Source organism: Podarcis erhardii, assembly GCF_964252035.2.
Source record: "Podarcis erhardii genome assembly, chromosome: 10".
In the NCBI taxonomy this organism is placed as follows: Eukaryota; Metazoa; Chordata; class Lepidosauria; order Squamata; family Lacertidae; genus Podarcis; species Podarcis erhardii.
Window position 1 is genome coordinate 43,891,429 of NC_138500.1, and position 18,855 is coordinate 43,910,283.

The 18,855-nt window shown below is 39.8% G+C and overlaps 1 protein-coding gene across 8 annotated transcripts in view; it reads left to right on the forward strand.

Moving 5' to 3' along the window:
* Window positions 1–7,574, forward strand: part of KCNC2 (potassium voltage-gated channel subfamily C member 2) — an 84,886-nt gene extending 77,312 nt beyond the window's left edge. For 2 of the 8 annotated variants that reach the window (XM_081878693.1, XM_081878694.1), the window contains exons 4-5: window positions 2,940–3,107; window positions 5,218–7,348. In XM_081878693.1, the coding sequence (XP_081734819.1) occupies window positions 2,940–3,107; window positions 5,218–5,354 (305 nt within the window). In that variant the 3' untranslated portion in view covers window positions 5,355–7,348. Of the gene's footprint in view, window positions 1–2,939; window positions 3,108–5,217 lie in introns of all 8 variants that reach the window. The other 6 variants (XM_081878696.1, XM_081878699.1, XM_081878695.1 and 3 more) reach the window with 6 other exon arrangements.
* Window positions 7,575–18,855: the final 11,281 nt, after the last annotated feature.

The following is an 18,855-nucleotide window of genomic DNA, read 5'->3' on the forward strand; positions in this document are numbered from 1 at the left end:
AACCCCGCAGGAACTCGCAAGACATTTTCGTCTTGTGAAGCAAGCCCATAGGAAATTCGTTTTGCGAAGCACCTCCAAAACGGAAAACTCTTTCGTCTAGCGAGTTTTCCGTCTTGCGAGGCATTCGTCTTGCGGGGCACCACTGTATGTCACCATTATGGCTGGTTGCCATTAATAGCCGTACCTTCCAATCTGTTTTAATTCCTTGTAAAGCCATTACTACAGGTTGTGGTAGTGAATCCCAGAATTTAACTATGCACACTGTGAAGAAATGCTTTTTTTCTGTCCCGAATCTTTCAGCATTCAGCCTCATTAGATGGCCCCACATTCTAGTATTATGAAACAGAGAAAAATCCACCTTTTCCTACTTTCTCTGTAGGATGCATAATTGTATATAATCTCTGTGGTTTTCCCCTTTTCTACCTGCATTTATTTTCCAAACTAAGGATCCTCAAATATTGTAACCCTCCATAGAAGAGTTGCATCACCCTCCTTGATCATTTTGGTTGCCAGCCGTTTAAATGATCAATTACTGTAATGATTCACAATGCTTCTCCCCCCACCTAAACATAAATAAATCAAAGTAATAATGGAGATGCAGAGAGAGAGATAACTGCTGCTTTCTGGATTTATGGTCCCAGTGATTTGTCTTTTAAGGATATCAATGAAAGTAGGTGCTCTTATGACTCCACAGCTATTACAGCTAATTTCAAACTCCCTTGGAGATAATGAATCAAAAGTGTTTATACTGGGGGTTTTCCTGGGGTTTGGGGTGGGGATACTAAATTTGAACATTTGGGGAAGTATGAAAGAATCTTGGAAGAGATTAGATACAGTGGTTGGAATATGCTGTGCTTGATTGGTACTTACCAAAACGACTCCCAAAGTGATAAGGGCCACCCTGTTTACAGGTCAAGATGAAGTCCACAGTGTTCAATTACATGGCAGTGGTAGGGAAAAGTTATAAAAAGAGAAATCTTGAGAAGGGGAAAAATATATATACAATAAGGTAATAAAATGTGTCTTTTCCCTTTCCAGTGCCTTTAACATCTGGCTCTCCAGATGTTGACAGACCAATTCCCAGCAGCCCCAGTTTGCATAACTAATGGCCACAGATGACAGAAGTGTCTGGAGGGCCACAGGTTTCCTACCCCCATTTTAAATTCTAGAATTATTATGGTTAGCATTTTAAAAGTAATAAAATAGATCACTGTTCTGAAATATTAAAAGCCCTGATAAAATGAGCCTGTGATAAAAGAGCCTATTAATCAAAAACTGCAGATGTTTAAAGAGGGATTAGGCATTTTAATAACCATTAACTGCTATACGGCAGGAGCTTTTACTTCCCTCTCCCCAAGCTTTATTAGGTATTGCCACAGTTAGCTTTTAAGACGGACACAGGGATGTGCCTAAGTGTAACTAAAGGGAAAGAAAAACACACCATGTTTGGTTTGCTAATCCTTGCCTAGGCTGCAGCCAGCCAGACCACATGAAGGGATTAGGGGTGTTCAGATCACCCTCAAACCAATACACCCTCAAACCAATACACAACCCAAAGCACAATTACCCTTCCAAAGATTCAGTGTGGTGTAGTGGTTAGAGTGCTGGGCTAATATCTGGAAGAGGCCAGGGTTAAAATCCCCACTCAGCCATGAAGCTCACTGGGTGACCTTGGGCCAGTCACTGTCTCTCTGCTTCACAGGGCCATTATGAGGGTAAAACAGAGGGGTGGGTGGGAAGCATGTATGCCATATCGAGCTCCCTGAAGGAAAAGTGGGATATAAATTTAGTAATCAATCAATCAATCAATCAATCAATCAATCAATCACACCTCTCCCACTTTTTGCAGCTCAGTTCTCCTACCAAACAAGCATGGTTTTATTAGGGGGAATTGTGCATAAAATTGCACACATAAAACAGCAAACCTAAATGCATTATATAAGGGGAATCTGCTTGCAAAAATTTGCACTGTATTTTGTGCATTTTAGTAGAAATGTGTGCTAAAATGCTGATGAATTTCCATGAGGGTTTTGTTTTTTAAAAATGCAAATGGCTGCAGAAATGTGGAGAACTTTAAAACGGGAGAAAGGAGAAACCGAGAGAACCCAAAATCGACAGACTGATCCATGCCTACCTCTGTGTGTGCACGCACTATTAGAGAAGCAAGAAGATTCCTTTCTAAACTTGGTGCCATGTGGAAGGGAGAGCCATTGTCTTTACCCTTAACCCAACATGGCACCCTGTGTGCTTCTTAGTGAAGGACCACTTAGTCTTGTGATACTCATATAATAATGTTCAGCAGACCTGCATGACTTGTGACCCAGCAAGCTGTGTACTATGGTTTGCAAAACAGTCACAGGAAGACAGAAGAAAAGAGGTTCATCAAGCTTTTAGCAGGCCATAGGACATGGTTTGTCACCTGCGTTCAAGTTGGGCTTGCCTGATGTGAAGTCACGACTCAAGCACGGTCTCTTACTCTTGAGTAAGCGCCCAATATATTAGTTAGCAGTAGACCTGAATAAGCTATTCTATGGTTATATGTGAATTTATTTTAGTAGTGGATATGAGTGTGCCATCTGTATTTCAAGATTTAGTACTTACTATTATTATTTGGCAGCAAAATCTGACTTGTTTTTAAGCACTGAAGACACTGAAGCAATGAGTATAATATTGAAGATGGCAACCATTTAAAAAGCCAAAAATCAACATCAAAATATTTTTTTCCTTAACCAAATAATACAGATGTGCAACTTTGTTCTATTTCTATATTAACAAATGACCATGAAGGGCCATCTCTTCCCATCCCCCAATTCAAGAACTAGTAGTTTTTAAAAAATAAATAAATATTAACTTAAGTAACAGGCTGTCAGGCAAGTTGTTTGTGATGTTTCGTTTCCTCTCTGGCTATATTATGTAAATGGGCATGGTGCTTTAACCAGTGTTATCAGGTGAAGACAGTACAGAAAGTGAGCAGCCACTGTCACCTGTGGAAAGGCTCCCACCAATCAGACGCTCTAGTACCAGAGACAAAAACAGAAGAGGGGGAACATGTTTCCTACTGACAGCAGGTGATTACGCGTGTGCTACTGATGGAGGGATCAGGAAAGGTATGGACTCTTTCATTAGACTATAAAAGTTCATCCAGCACTGTTCTTCTGAGTAAACAAACCTGGAATGAAGGAGATGCGAACAAATGCTATATAGGAAACATTGTATTCAGACTAATGCATTTCTTCTTCTTCTTCTTCTACTTCTTCTTCAGTTGTCCTTTTCTTGCTTCCTCTTAAATAACGGTCTTGGCTCATCAATCCATCCAGAGATATGTCCGCGTTGTTTCTGATAGGTGTATCATTCATGGTTTCATTTGTCTGTCCTGTGCATAGATAAATGTAATTTAGGTCATGTTCATGAAATCACTTTCATAACAGTTCTTTAGAAATTGCTTTGGGATATCTTAAATTCCAGTTAAGGACTCACTAGTTTAATTTAGTAATATTTTAGAAGGTTGGTTCAGTTAAGAATGTATTGTACAGTGGTACCTTGGTACTCAAATTGCTTGGTTCCTGAACAAATTGGCTCCCGAATGCCGCAAACCTGGAAGTAAGTGTTCCAGTTTGCAAATGTTTTTCCGAAGCCAAACTTCTGACGCAGCTTCCGCTTGAGTGCAGGAAACTCCTGCAGCCAATTGGAAGCTGCGCCTTAGTTTTTGAATGGTTTGGGGAGTCGAACAGACTCCTGGAATGGATTAAATTTGAGAACCAAGGTATCACTGTAGTTCTAAATGCCAGAGCCCTAATGTGCAATACACTTAGTATTTTGGAAAACATTGACATAGAAATGTGAGGCTTTGATGCCATAGGCTAATAGGCTAAAGGTGAACCCACTTACCCAGCACAATATTGCTGCAGGTAGGCCAGTGTTAAATAATTGTTTCCCATGGCAAGCTATGGAAAGGTCAATGGCATATTTGTCTATTGAAACGCCATACATGCATTATTGAGTTTCAGTCCAATCAGGCCTACCAGCTGTGTATACATGAGTTTTTTTAAAATATAGCTTTATCAGTCATCTTTCTTGTATTTGTTTTGGGAAACACTGGTGGTGGTTGCAGCAATTGTGTGCTTAAATTGTGGATGTCTTTCCACATGGGGTTGGCTCCCCCGTTTGAGAATGACTAGCCTAAACAAGATGTGCTTCTATCTCTTTTCTGTCAAGCAGAGATTTGTGTGTATGGGGAAGCCCCATGAAGATAAATGGGACTTCACTCTCAGGTAAACTTGTTTAGATTAAGGCCAATACATAATTTTGGTTTTTCAGTGTGCTGTAAGAACCGTGGTTCTCTTTCCATGCACAACACTCTGTGACATTAAATAGTAATGCTGTTCTGTTGCTTAAATAAAGCACCCATATCTTGCTTTAAAAGTAGACACTTTCACAGTACAGTATCTGTGAAATGAAAATGTCTGGGGGTGCAGAATTCTACGCTAGTGGTGAATGTTGTTCTATAATATGTAAATTCTGGTTATTTTAGGCTTAAAAGAAGTCATGCTTTGTTCCTATAATATCAGTTGGATTGCAAATAGTATGTACTGCACAGATCACTAAAAACCTACATATAAATAACACATTTTAATGAATTGCAAATCAGTTAAATATTGCAAACAAGACACACTTTAAATAGTATTAGACAGAGCGTCAGATGCTAAATCAAAGCGCTTCTGGAGATGGAGCTTTTTTAACAATACATAATTTATTCCTCTGCATTTATGATTGCAAAATAACTTCATAAAATTAGGTAAGAAATGATTGTGGTTTAAAATATTAAGAACTGGCATTGACGCCAAACATATCTATATATCTATATACCTGTATATATCAAATGCTTTCTTCATCTGTCTTGCTTATCACCCTGAATTGTACTACAACATTTTCTATGTGCTATCATTGCAGTTCTACTGAAACCACTGGGCTTGTACTAAGTATACTCCCCCAGCTCATTGGCCTTAACAAAATTAAGTATGTATTTGGTCTGAATTCATTTAATGTCATTATAGTAAGAATAGCACCATTTTATGTTTTTCTCTGTTGTTGTAAACAGTCTTAGCATCTTATTCTCTTAGAACCCAATGAGCAAGAACAATTACATTGCATTGCATTGTATTGCTTGTCTACTTTCTGGCTGAACTCAACTGATTTCTGTGCATTTTCTCGTGAAAGGCTACGAAAAATCCCGAAGTTTAAACAACATAGCTGGCATGGCAGGCAATGCCCTGAGACTGTCTCCAGTAACATCACCCTACAGCTCACCTTGTCCTCTGAGACGCTCTCGGTCTCCCATCCCATCTATTTTGTAAACCAGATGGCATCAGCTGGCTACATAGCTTTAACTGAAGTGCTGTTTATCACCTAATGGAAATAAGTGTAGCATTAGCTGTGGTTTCCACTAATACAAGTATAAATCTTGTGCGATATAACTGTCAGCAGCAAGCAATGCCACTTGGGTAGCTGAAGACCCCAATTTTGCTTATAAGATCCTCTAAAGTAGATTCCCCCCTCACCTTGTACCTGATTTTGTCCTATCTTACCACAGCAATAAAAGGACAGTTAGTGGACTTCACTGGCCAGAACAAATAAATAAGCATATTTTCAGGGAGATACAGTAAAACCAATGTGCTTCCAATTGATAACCATTCCATTGGACCATTTCTTGCGACTCTAACCCATCTCGAAGATGTCTGGAATCTTGTCTTGATTGCATAGAATGTGACTTCAGTCTGATCATTTGCATGGACCATACTGTCTCCATCACTTGAAATCCGTCTTGCAGACTAACCAAGACCACAGATGGCTCTGGATTGTGTGGGTTTGTTGTTTTATTCATTGTACCATCTTGCTGAAATCAGGAAAAAAACAACCACGACCAACAGGTCCGCATGTGGGATTGGTCCGCATGTGGGATTATTGTGTTGCTTTTTAGTTCTTTTTATTTATTTATAACTCCCCCCCCCAATAATGTCTATTTCTTGATTGATTAATTTTGGTACTGGACTGATGTATCAGAGTTCTGAATGTTTTCGGTTGTTTGCACACAGATAACTGCAAAGAGGTTGTCATTACTGGTTACACGCAAGCAGAAGCCAGATCTCTTTCTTAATGGCTTGGGGAAGGCACAAAACATGAAAGAAAGGTAAACACCATCCAGGCTTGCAATTTTAAGATAGCAAGTTCTGCTTGGCCCTATAGTGATTTCTCTTCTGCAGGGTTCTTCAACATTTTCAGAGGCTGAGTGCCATGTAAAAGCAAGAAGTATACTGGAGTTTTAATTTTTTTTGCTATAGGTATTAGGAGGGCAATAGTTTTCAAAAGGGTTTTTTGACCAGCCTTAAACCTCTAACTCCCAAGCTTTCACAATTTTCTTTCTGTCATATTTTTTTTTAAAGATGCTTTGTCTTATATGTTGTTTCTGTTTGTCTGTCTGGCTGACTGTCTGACTGTATTTTTCATCTGTCTCCACAAAGCACAGTTGCCTTTTTTAAAAATGCTCCCTTCATAAAAGATTAGCTGCTAAATGCATTTCCTCTCCCCCCACTTTTTGATATATGTATCTATGCATATCTCAAGTGTAAGCTGATATCCTTTTAGTGAGCACTTCTTTGACATTTCCCCCGAGTGTGGGATTTAGCAACGGTTCTGCCATTTCAATAGGGTTCCTGCTTCAATCCCACACCCTTAGCAATCTGCATTCATTCTTGTGTTGAGACTTTATCCCCTACATCAGCTTTTTCTTTACAATAAAACAAGACAGCCTTGTTTATGCAGCATCATGAATGCAGTCGCAACTACGACGTTTTGGGCTGGTGAGGAAAACACCCAGCAACGTAAAAGCCTTAGAAATATAAGGGGGGTGGGGAGAAAGAAAATCAAACAGTGTCATAAGAAATCCTTGAGATTGTTGAAAAATCCCTGATTTTTGTATGTTTATTTTTGTTAGGAAAAGAAGTCTATTTGATCATGTAACATATTATTCTGTATATAGCCTAGCATGAACTGCATGTGAAAATTTCTTGTACAAGAATGTATTTATCAGTACTTACCTTTCTGATACATAGAGATGTACATTGATTTAGTTTTGGTAAAGAGCGCTGGCAGATATAGATTAATGTAATGTATATACTTAATATGCAAACAGCTTCTAGCAAAGGAATTAATATCTGGTGCTGCTGTTATTGGCTACAGTGTTATACAGAATTTATCATGGATTTTTGACTGCTGAAAAAGGGACAATGGAATTTAGCCATACCAAGGACTGTACTGGAAAGAGACTGCTCCTCCTGAATGGGTCCTGATAATCACCTGCCGCCTTGAAGAGATCCTTCCAATTTCCTATGGAAGTGGAGCTTGTTATGGGGATTAAGGACCAATTCCAACTGCTGCTGCCGCCACCAGCAGACACAATTATTAGTCACTATTGATGAATCAGCTGTACATAGATTGTGTGTGCATGGAATATCAGCTTTAGTCATCTATGCCAAGAGATGCTGAATTCAAAGACATCATCTCTGAGACTCCACGGGGGGAAAAAAAAGGCCGACACACCTCTTTGTGTATTCTTCCTGGTCCCTACAGTAGGTTATGCTGTGGATCATACAGAGGCACACATGTTTAACAATAGTGATGTAAACGCTGTCTGTCATAGGTTTCCTCATAACAACTGTATTTTTGCAAAGTTTGTAACTCATGAACGTTACTGGCATGGGATTTTGCTACAAGTCTTTATGCTCTCGGTTCGCCATATCTATATTTTTATGAATACTAGTGAACATGCCAAAGTTTTGGTTTGCTTTTGAAATGGATAAGAAATATGTGACTGCAGACATAAACAGTAAAAATAGAGAAAGAAAGAGAGAGAGAGAGAGAGAGAGAGAGACCACAATCTTTGTCTAGAGTTCTATAGAAGCGTGTGTGTTTTTTTAGTTCATTGTTACCTCAGACTTTAGGTATTGAGAGAAATAAAATACTGGCAGTAAAAATATTATAGGTTTTTTATTGAAACTATCACAGAAACAACATCAGTAAATATAAAATATAAAATAGATCCTAAAAATGTATATTTTGCATAAGAGAGATATTCTTTACCTTTTTGTGATTTTTGTGGTAAATTGTTCAAGTCTATTCTATGTCTATGATACTTTGTAGCCGGTACTGTGTAATAAATTACATTCTCTCCATCCTGTTCAATAAGACCTTCTCCAGAAACTGTGTGTCACCCTTGTATTTTGAATGTAAGGACCTTTCCCACCTCTGAAATTCTGTATTGTAGACATTTTTGTGAACATGTCAAGTTGCATGCACAAGCCTGGTAGAAGCCAGTGGCCATGTAACTAACAGAAATGGAGAATAAAATTCAAAAGATCCAGGGAGGAGGTTGGAGCATACCTTACAATGTGGCTTATCATCTTTCTTTAGTTTCCTGTTTTCTCCTTCCTTCTATCTAGTTCAAGAGTGCTTGGCCATTCTAACTGTTGCTTGCATCTTTCTCACAAATTATTCTGGGAGTAAACCAGTGTTCCTTGGTTTAATGAAAGGGGAGAGACGGATGGAAAGGGGAAGAGAGGTGAAGCTCATCCCTCTCCTAATTGTTAACCCTTAAACAAACTAATGCCCACCTCTTACTTTTAGCCCTGTTTTATACTGTTCACTTATAATTCCCATATATACAATCATACTTGGTTTTTGAACAGCTTAGTTCTCAAACATTTTAGCTCTTGAATGCCACAAACCTGGAAGTGACTGTTTGGAAGTTGAACATCTGATGGGGTTTCTGTGGCTTCTGCTTGGCTGCAGGAGCTTCCTGCAGCCAATCGGAAGCTGCACTTGGGTTTCCCAACATTTTGGAAGTCAAACGGACTTCGGGAACAGATTCTGTTCGACTTCCAAGGTACGACTGTATGTAGCATTTTCAAATTCTTAACTTTGGAAGTCCAAGGCAGCCCAGTTCTTCAGAATGGGACCTTGAAGGCTTCCTCAGTTATTTGAAACTGGATCTCAAACAAGCGAGGGGTTAGGAGGTTAGTGCTATTGAGAAGTTCTGTATATTTTTGACAGCATTTTTCATGCTTTAAAAGCAAGGAATATAATTCATTTTTCCTACTTGAACAGTTTAGTAATTAGTTGCCACACATTAACCAAGATATTACTCAAGTTATTCATAGATGTCTAGAAGTTACTTACAACCATCTATTATACATAGACACCTCCCCCTTTATCCAACAGCAAATCTTACCCATTCTACACAACACTCTTTGGGCCCACATAATTTTTTTGGATGGGTTCCCACATTCCCTTTTCCAAGTAGCTGAATAAAGTTGCAACATATCAAGCAGAATGAGCTTCCCATCTGCTGTTAAGCAGGAGGTGGACATGTGATAAGCATTTACTCTTGTAGGACCGCTCATATTCACACCAAGGATATCTCTGTGCATGCCCTTGCTGTCACAACATAAGCTAAAAAGTTTGTTCCAAGCTATATTACAGCCTTTTTTTTTGGGGGGGGGGACAGTGCCTTCTTACTGAAACTTTGAAATGTCCACAAGAGAACACTATATATTTATAACAAAATGCTGTTTCACATCATATATCCTTTCCTACTAGGTTTTGAGCTCTTCTGCCTTTGCAAATGATTCTCCTGGAAGCTGTCTCACCTTCTGCTCCCCAAACTGTGTTCCTCAGACTAAATTGTGTACACACTTGCCTGAAAATAAGCCCCATTGGACTTTCCTTTAAACTCAGGTGTGATAAGACAGAGGGACCAGGAATAGCTCACCACTATGCATGCATCTGTAGGCAAACATGGTGTCCGCATAGGACATATAGAAGTATGTTTAGGATTGGGATGTTAAAGTGTCAGTCTATGTGAAGCATGGGGACATGGACTACCACTGCAGTGGAAGTGATTTGGCTTCATTTGTAGCTGGCCAAAGCCTAAGGCTCACTTTCCCACAAATATGCTTTTGGACTTTTAATAGATGGACGTGTGGCAGCAGTTTTACAGAAAAGCAAGAGGAACTCCACATAAATGCTGTGTACACTTTTAATGCCAGGTTGTAGTAGCCTGGCTCATTTTGACCTTGTCTGCAGTCATAGTGAGCAAGGAAGATGCAGAACCTGTCTATAGATCACTGATTTCCTCACTTCACATTCTATTTTGGTCAGCCTCATTCCTGCTTCAGAGTCCTCAGCAAAGTCTTGCTGGCCAGTCTCAGACATGGTTCCGCCACTTCCAAACCTCAGCCTTACATCCTTGATTGCTCCCATCATTTCCTTCCTCATACCTACTGGGCCCTTGGCTGCGTAAGCCTGTTTCATCCCTTTACTCTAGTGCTGGTATTCTACTTCTGGTGAAACTTCACTCTGCTGAACCTATGAGAAATTTGACTCTGCATAAGCCTTGCTTAAGGGTTCTTAACATGAAAAAGTCATGTACATCATTAATCCTGATATATTTTCCCCCAAAGTTATGAGATCCTATGATGACTTTCAAAAGACATCCTACAAGCCCAGTGGCCTGACACACAATGGTGGCTTTGGAGGGAAGAAGTATGAGGAGAAAATACTTTTATTTTCTATATAATTAAAAAGCCTTAGGCTAAAAGTAGGAGAGCTGGTATAGCCAAGAAACACTGTAGAATAATGTCCAGCTGAACCGCAGGTGCCTTTCCAAGTGTGAAAATGGACTCTAATTGTATAGCTATCAATTTAGGTTCAAAAATAGATGGGTGGAATTAAAATTATTTTTTAAAAAATATTATTTTAAAGTTTTTTTAAAAAATAAAATAATATTCCTGAGGTTTTAAAAGCAAAAGCTGGGTAAAACAATTAGATCTGAAAATAATTGGCTTTGTTTTGTAATGCAGAGATGTGAATTTACAAGTCTCGAATGGATTAGATTGAGAAAGCATGTTATTATCTAAACAAATCATGCAGCACCTATTTTCAATAATGATTCCATTAATGAAAATAGGAAAAGAATACGGAAACTAGGGAAGGAAAAATGGGTTGCTTAATATGCTTGATTACAAAGCAGTAGTGCAAGTGATTTCATTAATACTAATAGACCCCAAGGGAAGAACATCAAGGATTTCTAAATGAAAATTAGGAAATATTAGAAACACATGGGGGCAGTTTGAGGAGGGAAATAAAAGCTTGTGTCCCCTTTGACCATACTGGCCTAGACAAGCCACAGAAACATAGCTGCCAACGTTTTCCTTTTTTTAAGGGAAATCCCCTTATTCCGAATAGGATTCCTCGCAATAAAAGGGAAAAGTTGATAGCTATGTGCAGAAACCCTTGAGAAGCCTTGTTGTTTTGGAGATAATTGAATTCCATATGAAAACTTAAAACTAATATTTAGGACTTAATGTTTTAGAGTATTTGTCATGAGACAAATAACAGTTCGTATTTCTGTCAACTCTACCACCAATTACCTCTGTGATTCTCAAGTCACCGCATTACCTATTCCTTCACTAGTGATGTGCCTGTTTCTGTGCCTCACGCTCTATACAGTATATTTTTATACACACTACAAGAAAGGAGGCCATACTGCTTTGGAAGCATTGTGTATCCAAGAGACGTTTCCCTATTTCTCTACCCAGGTTTCCTGGTTCCTCTAGGAAATGGTGTATCAGCACCTTCATTCTTGCCCTCTTGGAGTGTAAATTGCATCAAACCTCCAAGTCTCATAAAGCTAAGAGATGGGAAAACGTTAAATGAAGGAGACTAATGCTTTTGAACACACTGGAATTGAACTGCAGCTCTGAATGGAGCAGTATAAAACACATTTTGAAGAGCTAACAGTCCTTAAAATTGAGCTTTAGAAATATCATCAGGCCGGGAATATAATTCATCAAGTTCTCTTGAGCCTTCAGAAAATGGTGACATTCCCAAAGGTTTAAAATGATTGCAGCAAGCTACGTGTTCATACTCGCTGAGGGCTAGTCTCCTTTGTTACACACATTTGGAAGAAGGCATCAGCTCTGCTGGAAAACGAAACTGGAAGCGAGAACATCTTTGCAGAAAAAAGGAGGGGAGAAAAAGGTAAGCTAAATTCATAATTATTGAAATGTAGCGCAACACCAGCAGAAGTTGTCTATGACTTCTGCCATTGGGCAATTCCAGAGCTTGATTGTCATAGCTCTAAACAATCTCATATGGTGGTGTTGATGCTGCCTTCCTGCTGGCAGTGTTTGATTTTCTAAAGTGTAAGAATTCATGCCTGTTTATTCACCCCTAAGAATGCTAGAGATGTCCAACTTCCAAGAGATTGTGATCTACTCCCACTATCAAAACACACTGGCAGTGATGTACCCATTGGATAGACCAAAGTTGTTGAGCTTCTTTTGGGGAGGAACAGTCACAGTTGTTGATCTACTTCGGGGGAGGCTTCAGAAAAGTTGTTGAGCACATTCCCCCTCCCCGATCAATCAGGATCATGAGATTGACCAGTTGGACATCCCTGCTAGAGAATGTTTTCATAGGACCACTACTTTATTTGTTATTCCTTTATTTTAATATTTATACCCTGCCACAGGCCTACACCATGGCATAGGTAAAGGTACCCCTGACCATTAGGTCCAGTTGCGGATGACATTGGGGTTGCAGCGCACATCTCGCTCTATAGGCCGAAGGAGCTGGCATTTGTTCACAGACAGCTTCCAGGTGATGTGGCCAGTTCTGAGCCACTTCTGGAGAACCAGAGCAGCGCACAGAAACACCGTTTACCTTCCCGCTGGAGTGGTACCTATTTATCTGCTTGCACATGACGTGCTTTTGAACTGCAAGGTGGGCAGGAGCTGGGACCGAGCAACGGGAGCTCACCCCATCACAGGGATTCAAACACCCAACCTTCTGATCAGCAAGCCCTAGGCTCCGTGGTTTAGACCACAGCACCACCCGCATCCCCATACCATGGAATAGAACATACTAAAAATAGCAATCACATGAAAATGTATATATATTAGGGGCTGTCATGCCTGTTGCATTGCTTTTCAACCAAACGTGCCTCCTGCCCCTTTGCTTACCCCCTCCCTTTATACCTCACCCAAGCCCCATCAGCTCCTTTAAGCCTCTCAGCTCTTCATAGCTCCTTCAAATCCCTCATATTCTCACGGCTCATCTGTCCCCCCACCCCTGCTTTGTACAAACTTTTGTTGCTTAAAACTGGCATTTTAAAACCATCTTTCTCTTTTCCTCCCTTCCCTTGACTTCATGCAAATCCAGGATAGTGATGCAGCACTACAAATCCTCGAAAGAGGGCTATGCGATGGCAGCATTACATTTTATGTATATAGGAAGATGTATATACACACATCCTTAAAGCAACAAAACAGCACAAAGCATAAAGGTATTAAAATTCCATTAAAGAAATTTAAAAATTATCATAAGTCCCCCCCCAAAAGTCTGTTACTAAAAACCATAACCTTGAGCTTCCCGGAGGAACAATTTCTTTGATTGCTAATGTGGGGGATTGCTAATGAAAATGCCCATCTCTTCAATCCCGACAATTCTAAAGATAGCATTCTGAATAATGCTTTCTAGACATCCTTAGAGCGAGATGATTTGGTCAGTAGCATAATTCAGCATTACACTATTATATTCTTACATCAAACCTATGTGAAACACTTAATGAGTTGTGTTTAGGACTAATAAAACTGTTGTCACAATTTTTTGTTTAGAATACAGCATTTTCATTTCAGTTTCTCTACAGGAAACTCCTTATTATGCACAATGGATGTGAAAGAGGGTTCCCTTCAGAAAGCAGACAGGATTTCATGTGACTGGTCTATAAATATTTCTCATTTGTTGGCAGTCTTTATCACTGAAATATTCAGTTTTGTTAGGTTAAATGCCCATCAGGCACTGGTGTCCTTTAAAGATCTCCATTTACATTTTCTAGTCATTTGTGTAAGCCTGAGGCCATTATTTTCAAGTGTCTGAGAGATGCCGCTATTTTTCCTCCTGAGTGTCCTAGAGGTTGAAGCTTGTAGCTGTGGGAATAATTTTCCACCGCAGTTATTTCTGCTTGGAGTATTTATCTGAAATAATCTTTTGATGTTTATGTTCCAGCCATTTGACCTTTTAAGATTTCCTCCTAAGGTTGGTACTTGATTTCATTGTTAAGCAGAAGAGAGTTCAAGTTGCATTACATGTGCTCAGATTAGGATGATGATGCCTGAGATACCCATCATTTCCCTTGGTGTGGTATAATTTATGCAGTTGGCATGAAGCCATGATTTGGTGAGTAGGTCCATGTTGGACAGAGAATCTATGTTAGCAAGGACTTTTAAAGAAGTGAGAACGAGAATGTTTTGAAGCTAGGCTATTGGCTTGAACAATAATATGGGAATAAATCAGGGTTCTACAGAGACCACTATGTAATTCCATTACCTAAACATCCTCTCCTATTAGGCACACCTATTATTATTTTGCAGTTGCTTCAACTTCCATTGAATCATGTTTTAGACCACCAGTGATAAACACAAACATCTTAATAGCATAATGTTCCCTGGACAGTTTCACTTTCAACTGTAGATGGGTATGTTTGAATGCCCCCCCAACAAAACCCCTCCAGGGCACAGGGAACTAGCACACTAATGAGAAGATATACTACACCCTTATTTCAATATTAAATATGATTTTCTCATTGCAGGGAATTGTTTTAATGGTGGAATCATTCATGCATCTTCTTCTTCTTCTTCTTCTTCTTCTTCTTCTTCTTCTTCTGCTGCTGCTGCTGCTGCTGCTGCTGCTGCTGCTGCTTATTTACTTATACCCCGCCCATCTGGCTGGGTTTCCCCAGCCACTCTGGGTGGCTTCCAACAAGAGATTAAAAATACATTAAAACATCAATCATTAAACTTCCCTAAACAGGGCTGCCTTCAGATATAGACATAAAATACATATAGACATAAAAACCTGCCTCATGTGATTTAGCTACGCGGGCAGATCATTTTTAAAAGAAGATACAAAAGGAGATAAAAAAATTCCTTCCAGTAGCACCTTAAAGACCAACTGAGTTAGTTCTAGGTATGAGCTTTCGTGTGCATGCACACTTCTTCAGATACACTGAAACAGAAGTCACCGGACCTTTCTATATAGTGAGAAGGTGGGGAGGGGTATTACTCAGAAGGGTGGTGGGAATGGGTGATTGGCAGATAGCTGCGATGAGCCTGTTGACGACTCTTAACGACTGCAATAGGTCTAACAGGAAAAAGCAAGGGGTGAGAAGGTGAAAAATGGCTTTGTCATGTATAATGAGATAAGAATCCAATGTCTTTGTTCAAACCAGGTCTCTCTATAGTTTTAAGTTTGGTGATAAGTTGCAATTCAGCAGCTTCTCTTTCCAGTCTATTTCTGAAATTCTGAAATTTCTAACTTAAAACTATAGAGAGACCTGGTTTGAACAAAGACATTGGATTCTTATCTCATTATACATGACAAAGCCATTTTTCACCTTCTCACCCCTTGCTTTTTCCTGTTAGACCTATTGCAGTCGTTAAGAGTCGTCAACAGGCTCATCGCAGCTATCTGCCAATCACCCATTCCCACCACCCTTCTGAGTAATACCCCTCCCCACCTTCTCACTATATAGAAAGGTCCGGTGACTTCTGTTTCAGTGTATCTGAAGAAGTGTGCATGCACACGAAAGCTCATACCTAGAACTAACTCAGTTGGTCTTTAAGGTGCTACTGGAAGGAATTTTTTTATTTTGTTTTGACCATGGCAGACCAACACGGCTACCTATCTGTATACAAAAGGAGATAACTGAAAGCAACACTCCAACTGGATTTCCATTGAAAAATTGCTTGGCAGTCTCCATTCATGCTTTGAATTAAAGGCAGAAAGGAAGCAAGTCGCTGATTCCACGACTTGTTACTTCTGTGTTTAGTATTAGTGGATAAGCATGAAGTGTGCCATAAATAAAGCAGGGTGGAGGGCATCAGTAATCCTCTTGTAGCTATGAATGTTCTTTAGTCAGCAATTTCTAATGGTTTTGTATCTCAAATCAGAGCAATGATTTAAAAGGAGAGTGTAAATACTTAAGGTATTTCGATATTTCCCTTGGTGGTTGAACAGAGAGACTCTTAAATTCACATTAAATTTCTTTGATATTGCACAATTTGCATTATTTCTCTACAAAAGTCTCGCTATTTAATGGGCTTATTTTGCTTTAATTAAGTTTGAATTGTTCAACCACTTAAAAAGACGTGTTTTTAATCAGCAGCCGGTATCAAAATTAATGAATAGCAATTAGCTGAAACATTCTTGCTGGAGACTTTTGATCTAAAACCGATAGGTTAGTGCTTGCTGTGTAAAACCCAGAAATGAAGTACAAATGTTTACTACAATTTTGAGAGAACTACTGCCTCCTTCAGCCAGATTCAATAAACCCGGTGTGCTAGCATAAGCCAGAGTAATGACTCCCCCTAGTGCAATTGGCTTTCCCTCTTCTCTCCCCCTTGTGCCGTCCCTAGATCCACTCTAGAGGATTGGGAGAAACTCCAGAATGGTGGGGTGGGGGGGCAAGAAGGGAGATTGTTTCATCTAGCAAGCAGAAATGCTTGTTCTGATAAAACTATCATAGAACAATGTTGAATTCCCTGGTCCACTTTTAAGTATATGAAGTGATCCATTACTGTTCACTACTGTATTATTGTGTATGCTTACCTCAGAGTGAAATAAAAATGTCGCACCATAAAATTCCAGTTGGAACTATTGATTGGAAAGTGAGTGGCTATTTTACTATAGGGTGTTTGACCATCCTTCCACATGCTGTTTCCTTGGTAAAGATTACCAGATTTTTAGAAGACATCTGAAGTCAGCCCTGTTTAGGGAAGCTTTTAATGTTTGATGTATTACAGTATTTTAATATTTTTTTTTGGAAGCCACCCAGAGTGGCTGGGGAAGCCCAGCCAGATGGGCGGAGTATAAATAATAAATTATTATTATTATTATTATTATTATTATTATTATTACCCATTCAATTTATTGCTAGCAGTCCTCTGCTTTTGCGTTGAGCCTTGTTGGTCACATACCAGCTGGGAGAAGTTGAGGGTGCATTCAGACCCCTTTTTATACTGTTTCCCCAGTGTTTGCTTACCTGATAATTTCCACATTTTATGGAATCTTTCACATGGTGTAAATGCCACTTCTGCAAATCTAGCAGATGTTTTGCACTCATTTCCATGTCAATTGCTTCCAGAAAAACACACACACAACTGTTTGCAATGTTGTTGACCTAGACAATTACAAGAGTTTTGCACTGCAATTTTCCTGCCGTTTTAATGAATGATAGTGTGTGATGAAATTTGGAGGGTACAGTTCTTTCCTTCCATTTTCATTGGTTATCATGGGGAAACAGAAACACGTGCGTAAAGGGTGGTGGCATGTTCCAATGATGTCACACAATGCCCACTGGTGTAAATAAAATTTAGTGTGACATGGGGTGGCATATCACTCAGAAGGCTACAGTTCCACAGTGTAGCAGCCAGTGCCATGTAAAGGGGAATGTTAGAATCCAGGACAGCAGTGCTATCATCATAACCAGGAAGACATAATGCAGTAATCCCAATGTCTAAATGCAGCCTGAGTCTCCTTTTCTGAATGGATCAACAAATGCTTCTGTTAGGGAAACCAGAGTGTAGAATAGCTTCAGATCTACTGTAGTTCAACTGCGGCTTATAAACCTCCCTACAGTTCGGTCACTTATTCACCCCCAAAGACCTTCCAACAGTCTTTGATGGTGTTGATTGTTCATGACTTAGCTGAGAACCCGGATGGGAATTTTCAAGGTTGTTCTTCAGTGGTACCAACCGCTCTTGATAAGGAACATGAAAAGACCAGTGATACCAGTGGATGGACAGAAGGGGAGGGCTGTTGCTTTCATGTCCTGCTCTGCAGTTCCCCAAAGGCATTGGTGAATCCCACAAAGATCCTATAGATTGAGGTGTCCAACCGGTCGATCGTGATTGATCCCCGGGAGCTTTGGGTTGATCATGGTTGATCGTGGCCTCTTTTTCCTTTGCGTGGAAAAAAGAGGATCTGCCCCTGCTCCCTTGCCCCGTCCTCCATTCACACATGATCTCTAGAATGGAAGATGGAGTTTTTGTTGTGAGGCTGTTTGTTTCCTGATCGATCTTTTGGTGAGCGACTTTTTCCTTTCCCCCCTAAAGAAAGCTTAATATTTTGACCTGCCCTTCTGAGAAAAGCTCGACAACTTTGACTTTCCTCCCTTAAAAAAGCTCAACACTGCCAGTTTTTTATTCTGTGAGTAGATCCCAGTCTCTTGGGAATTTGACATCCCTGTTACAGATAACTACTAACAGTAAGCCCCAGTCATTTGGTGATAAGGAGTGTGGAGCCCAACTGCAAGTGAAACCACTTCCATAGAAGCCACAGTGCATGAAGAGTTCATCTTCAGCACCTTCCTGGCCTTAGGCTTAGGTGATTACATTTCTATAATCTTTTTACTCCCAAGTACTCCAGTCTGGGAATTACAATTGAGCCAAAGTCCTCCCAATCCACCCCCAATGCCAAAGGTGGCAATAGTTGCTAAACCAGTAAGGTCCTTTTGATTGCACAAGGCTTCCCCCAACAGAAGCAGAGCTGAATTGTGCCACAGAGGAAAAACAAAAGGAAGAGATAAACAGGGAAATATTCAAACAGAGATGAGCCTGAATTTGAACTCACTGAGATAACAACAAAATTTCCATTCTCAGCTGAAGAAACAGGATCTAGGCTATGGCGATCAATATGAAAGATCAAAAGAACAGTCAGAGATCAAACTAAAAAAAATTCAAA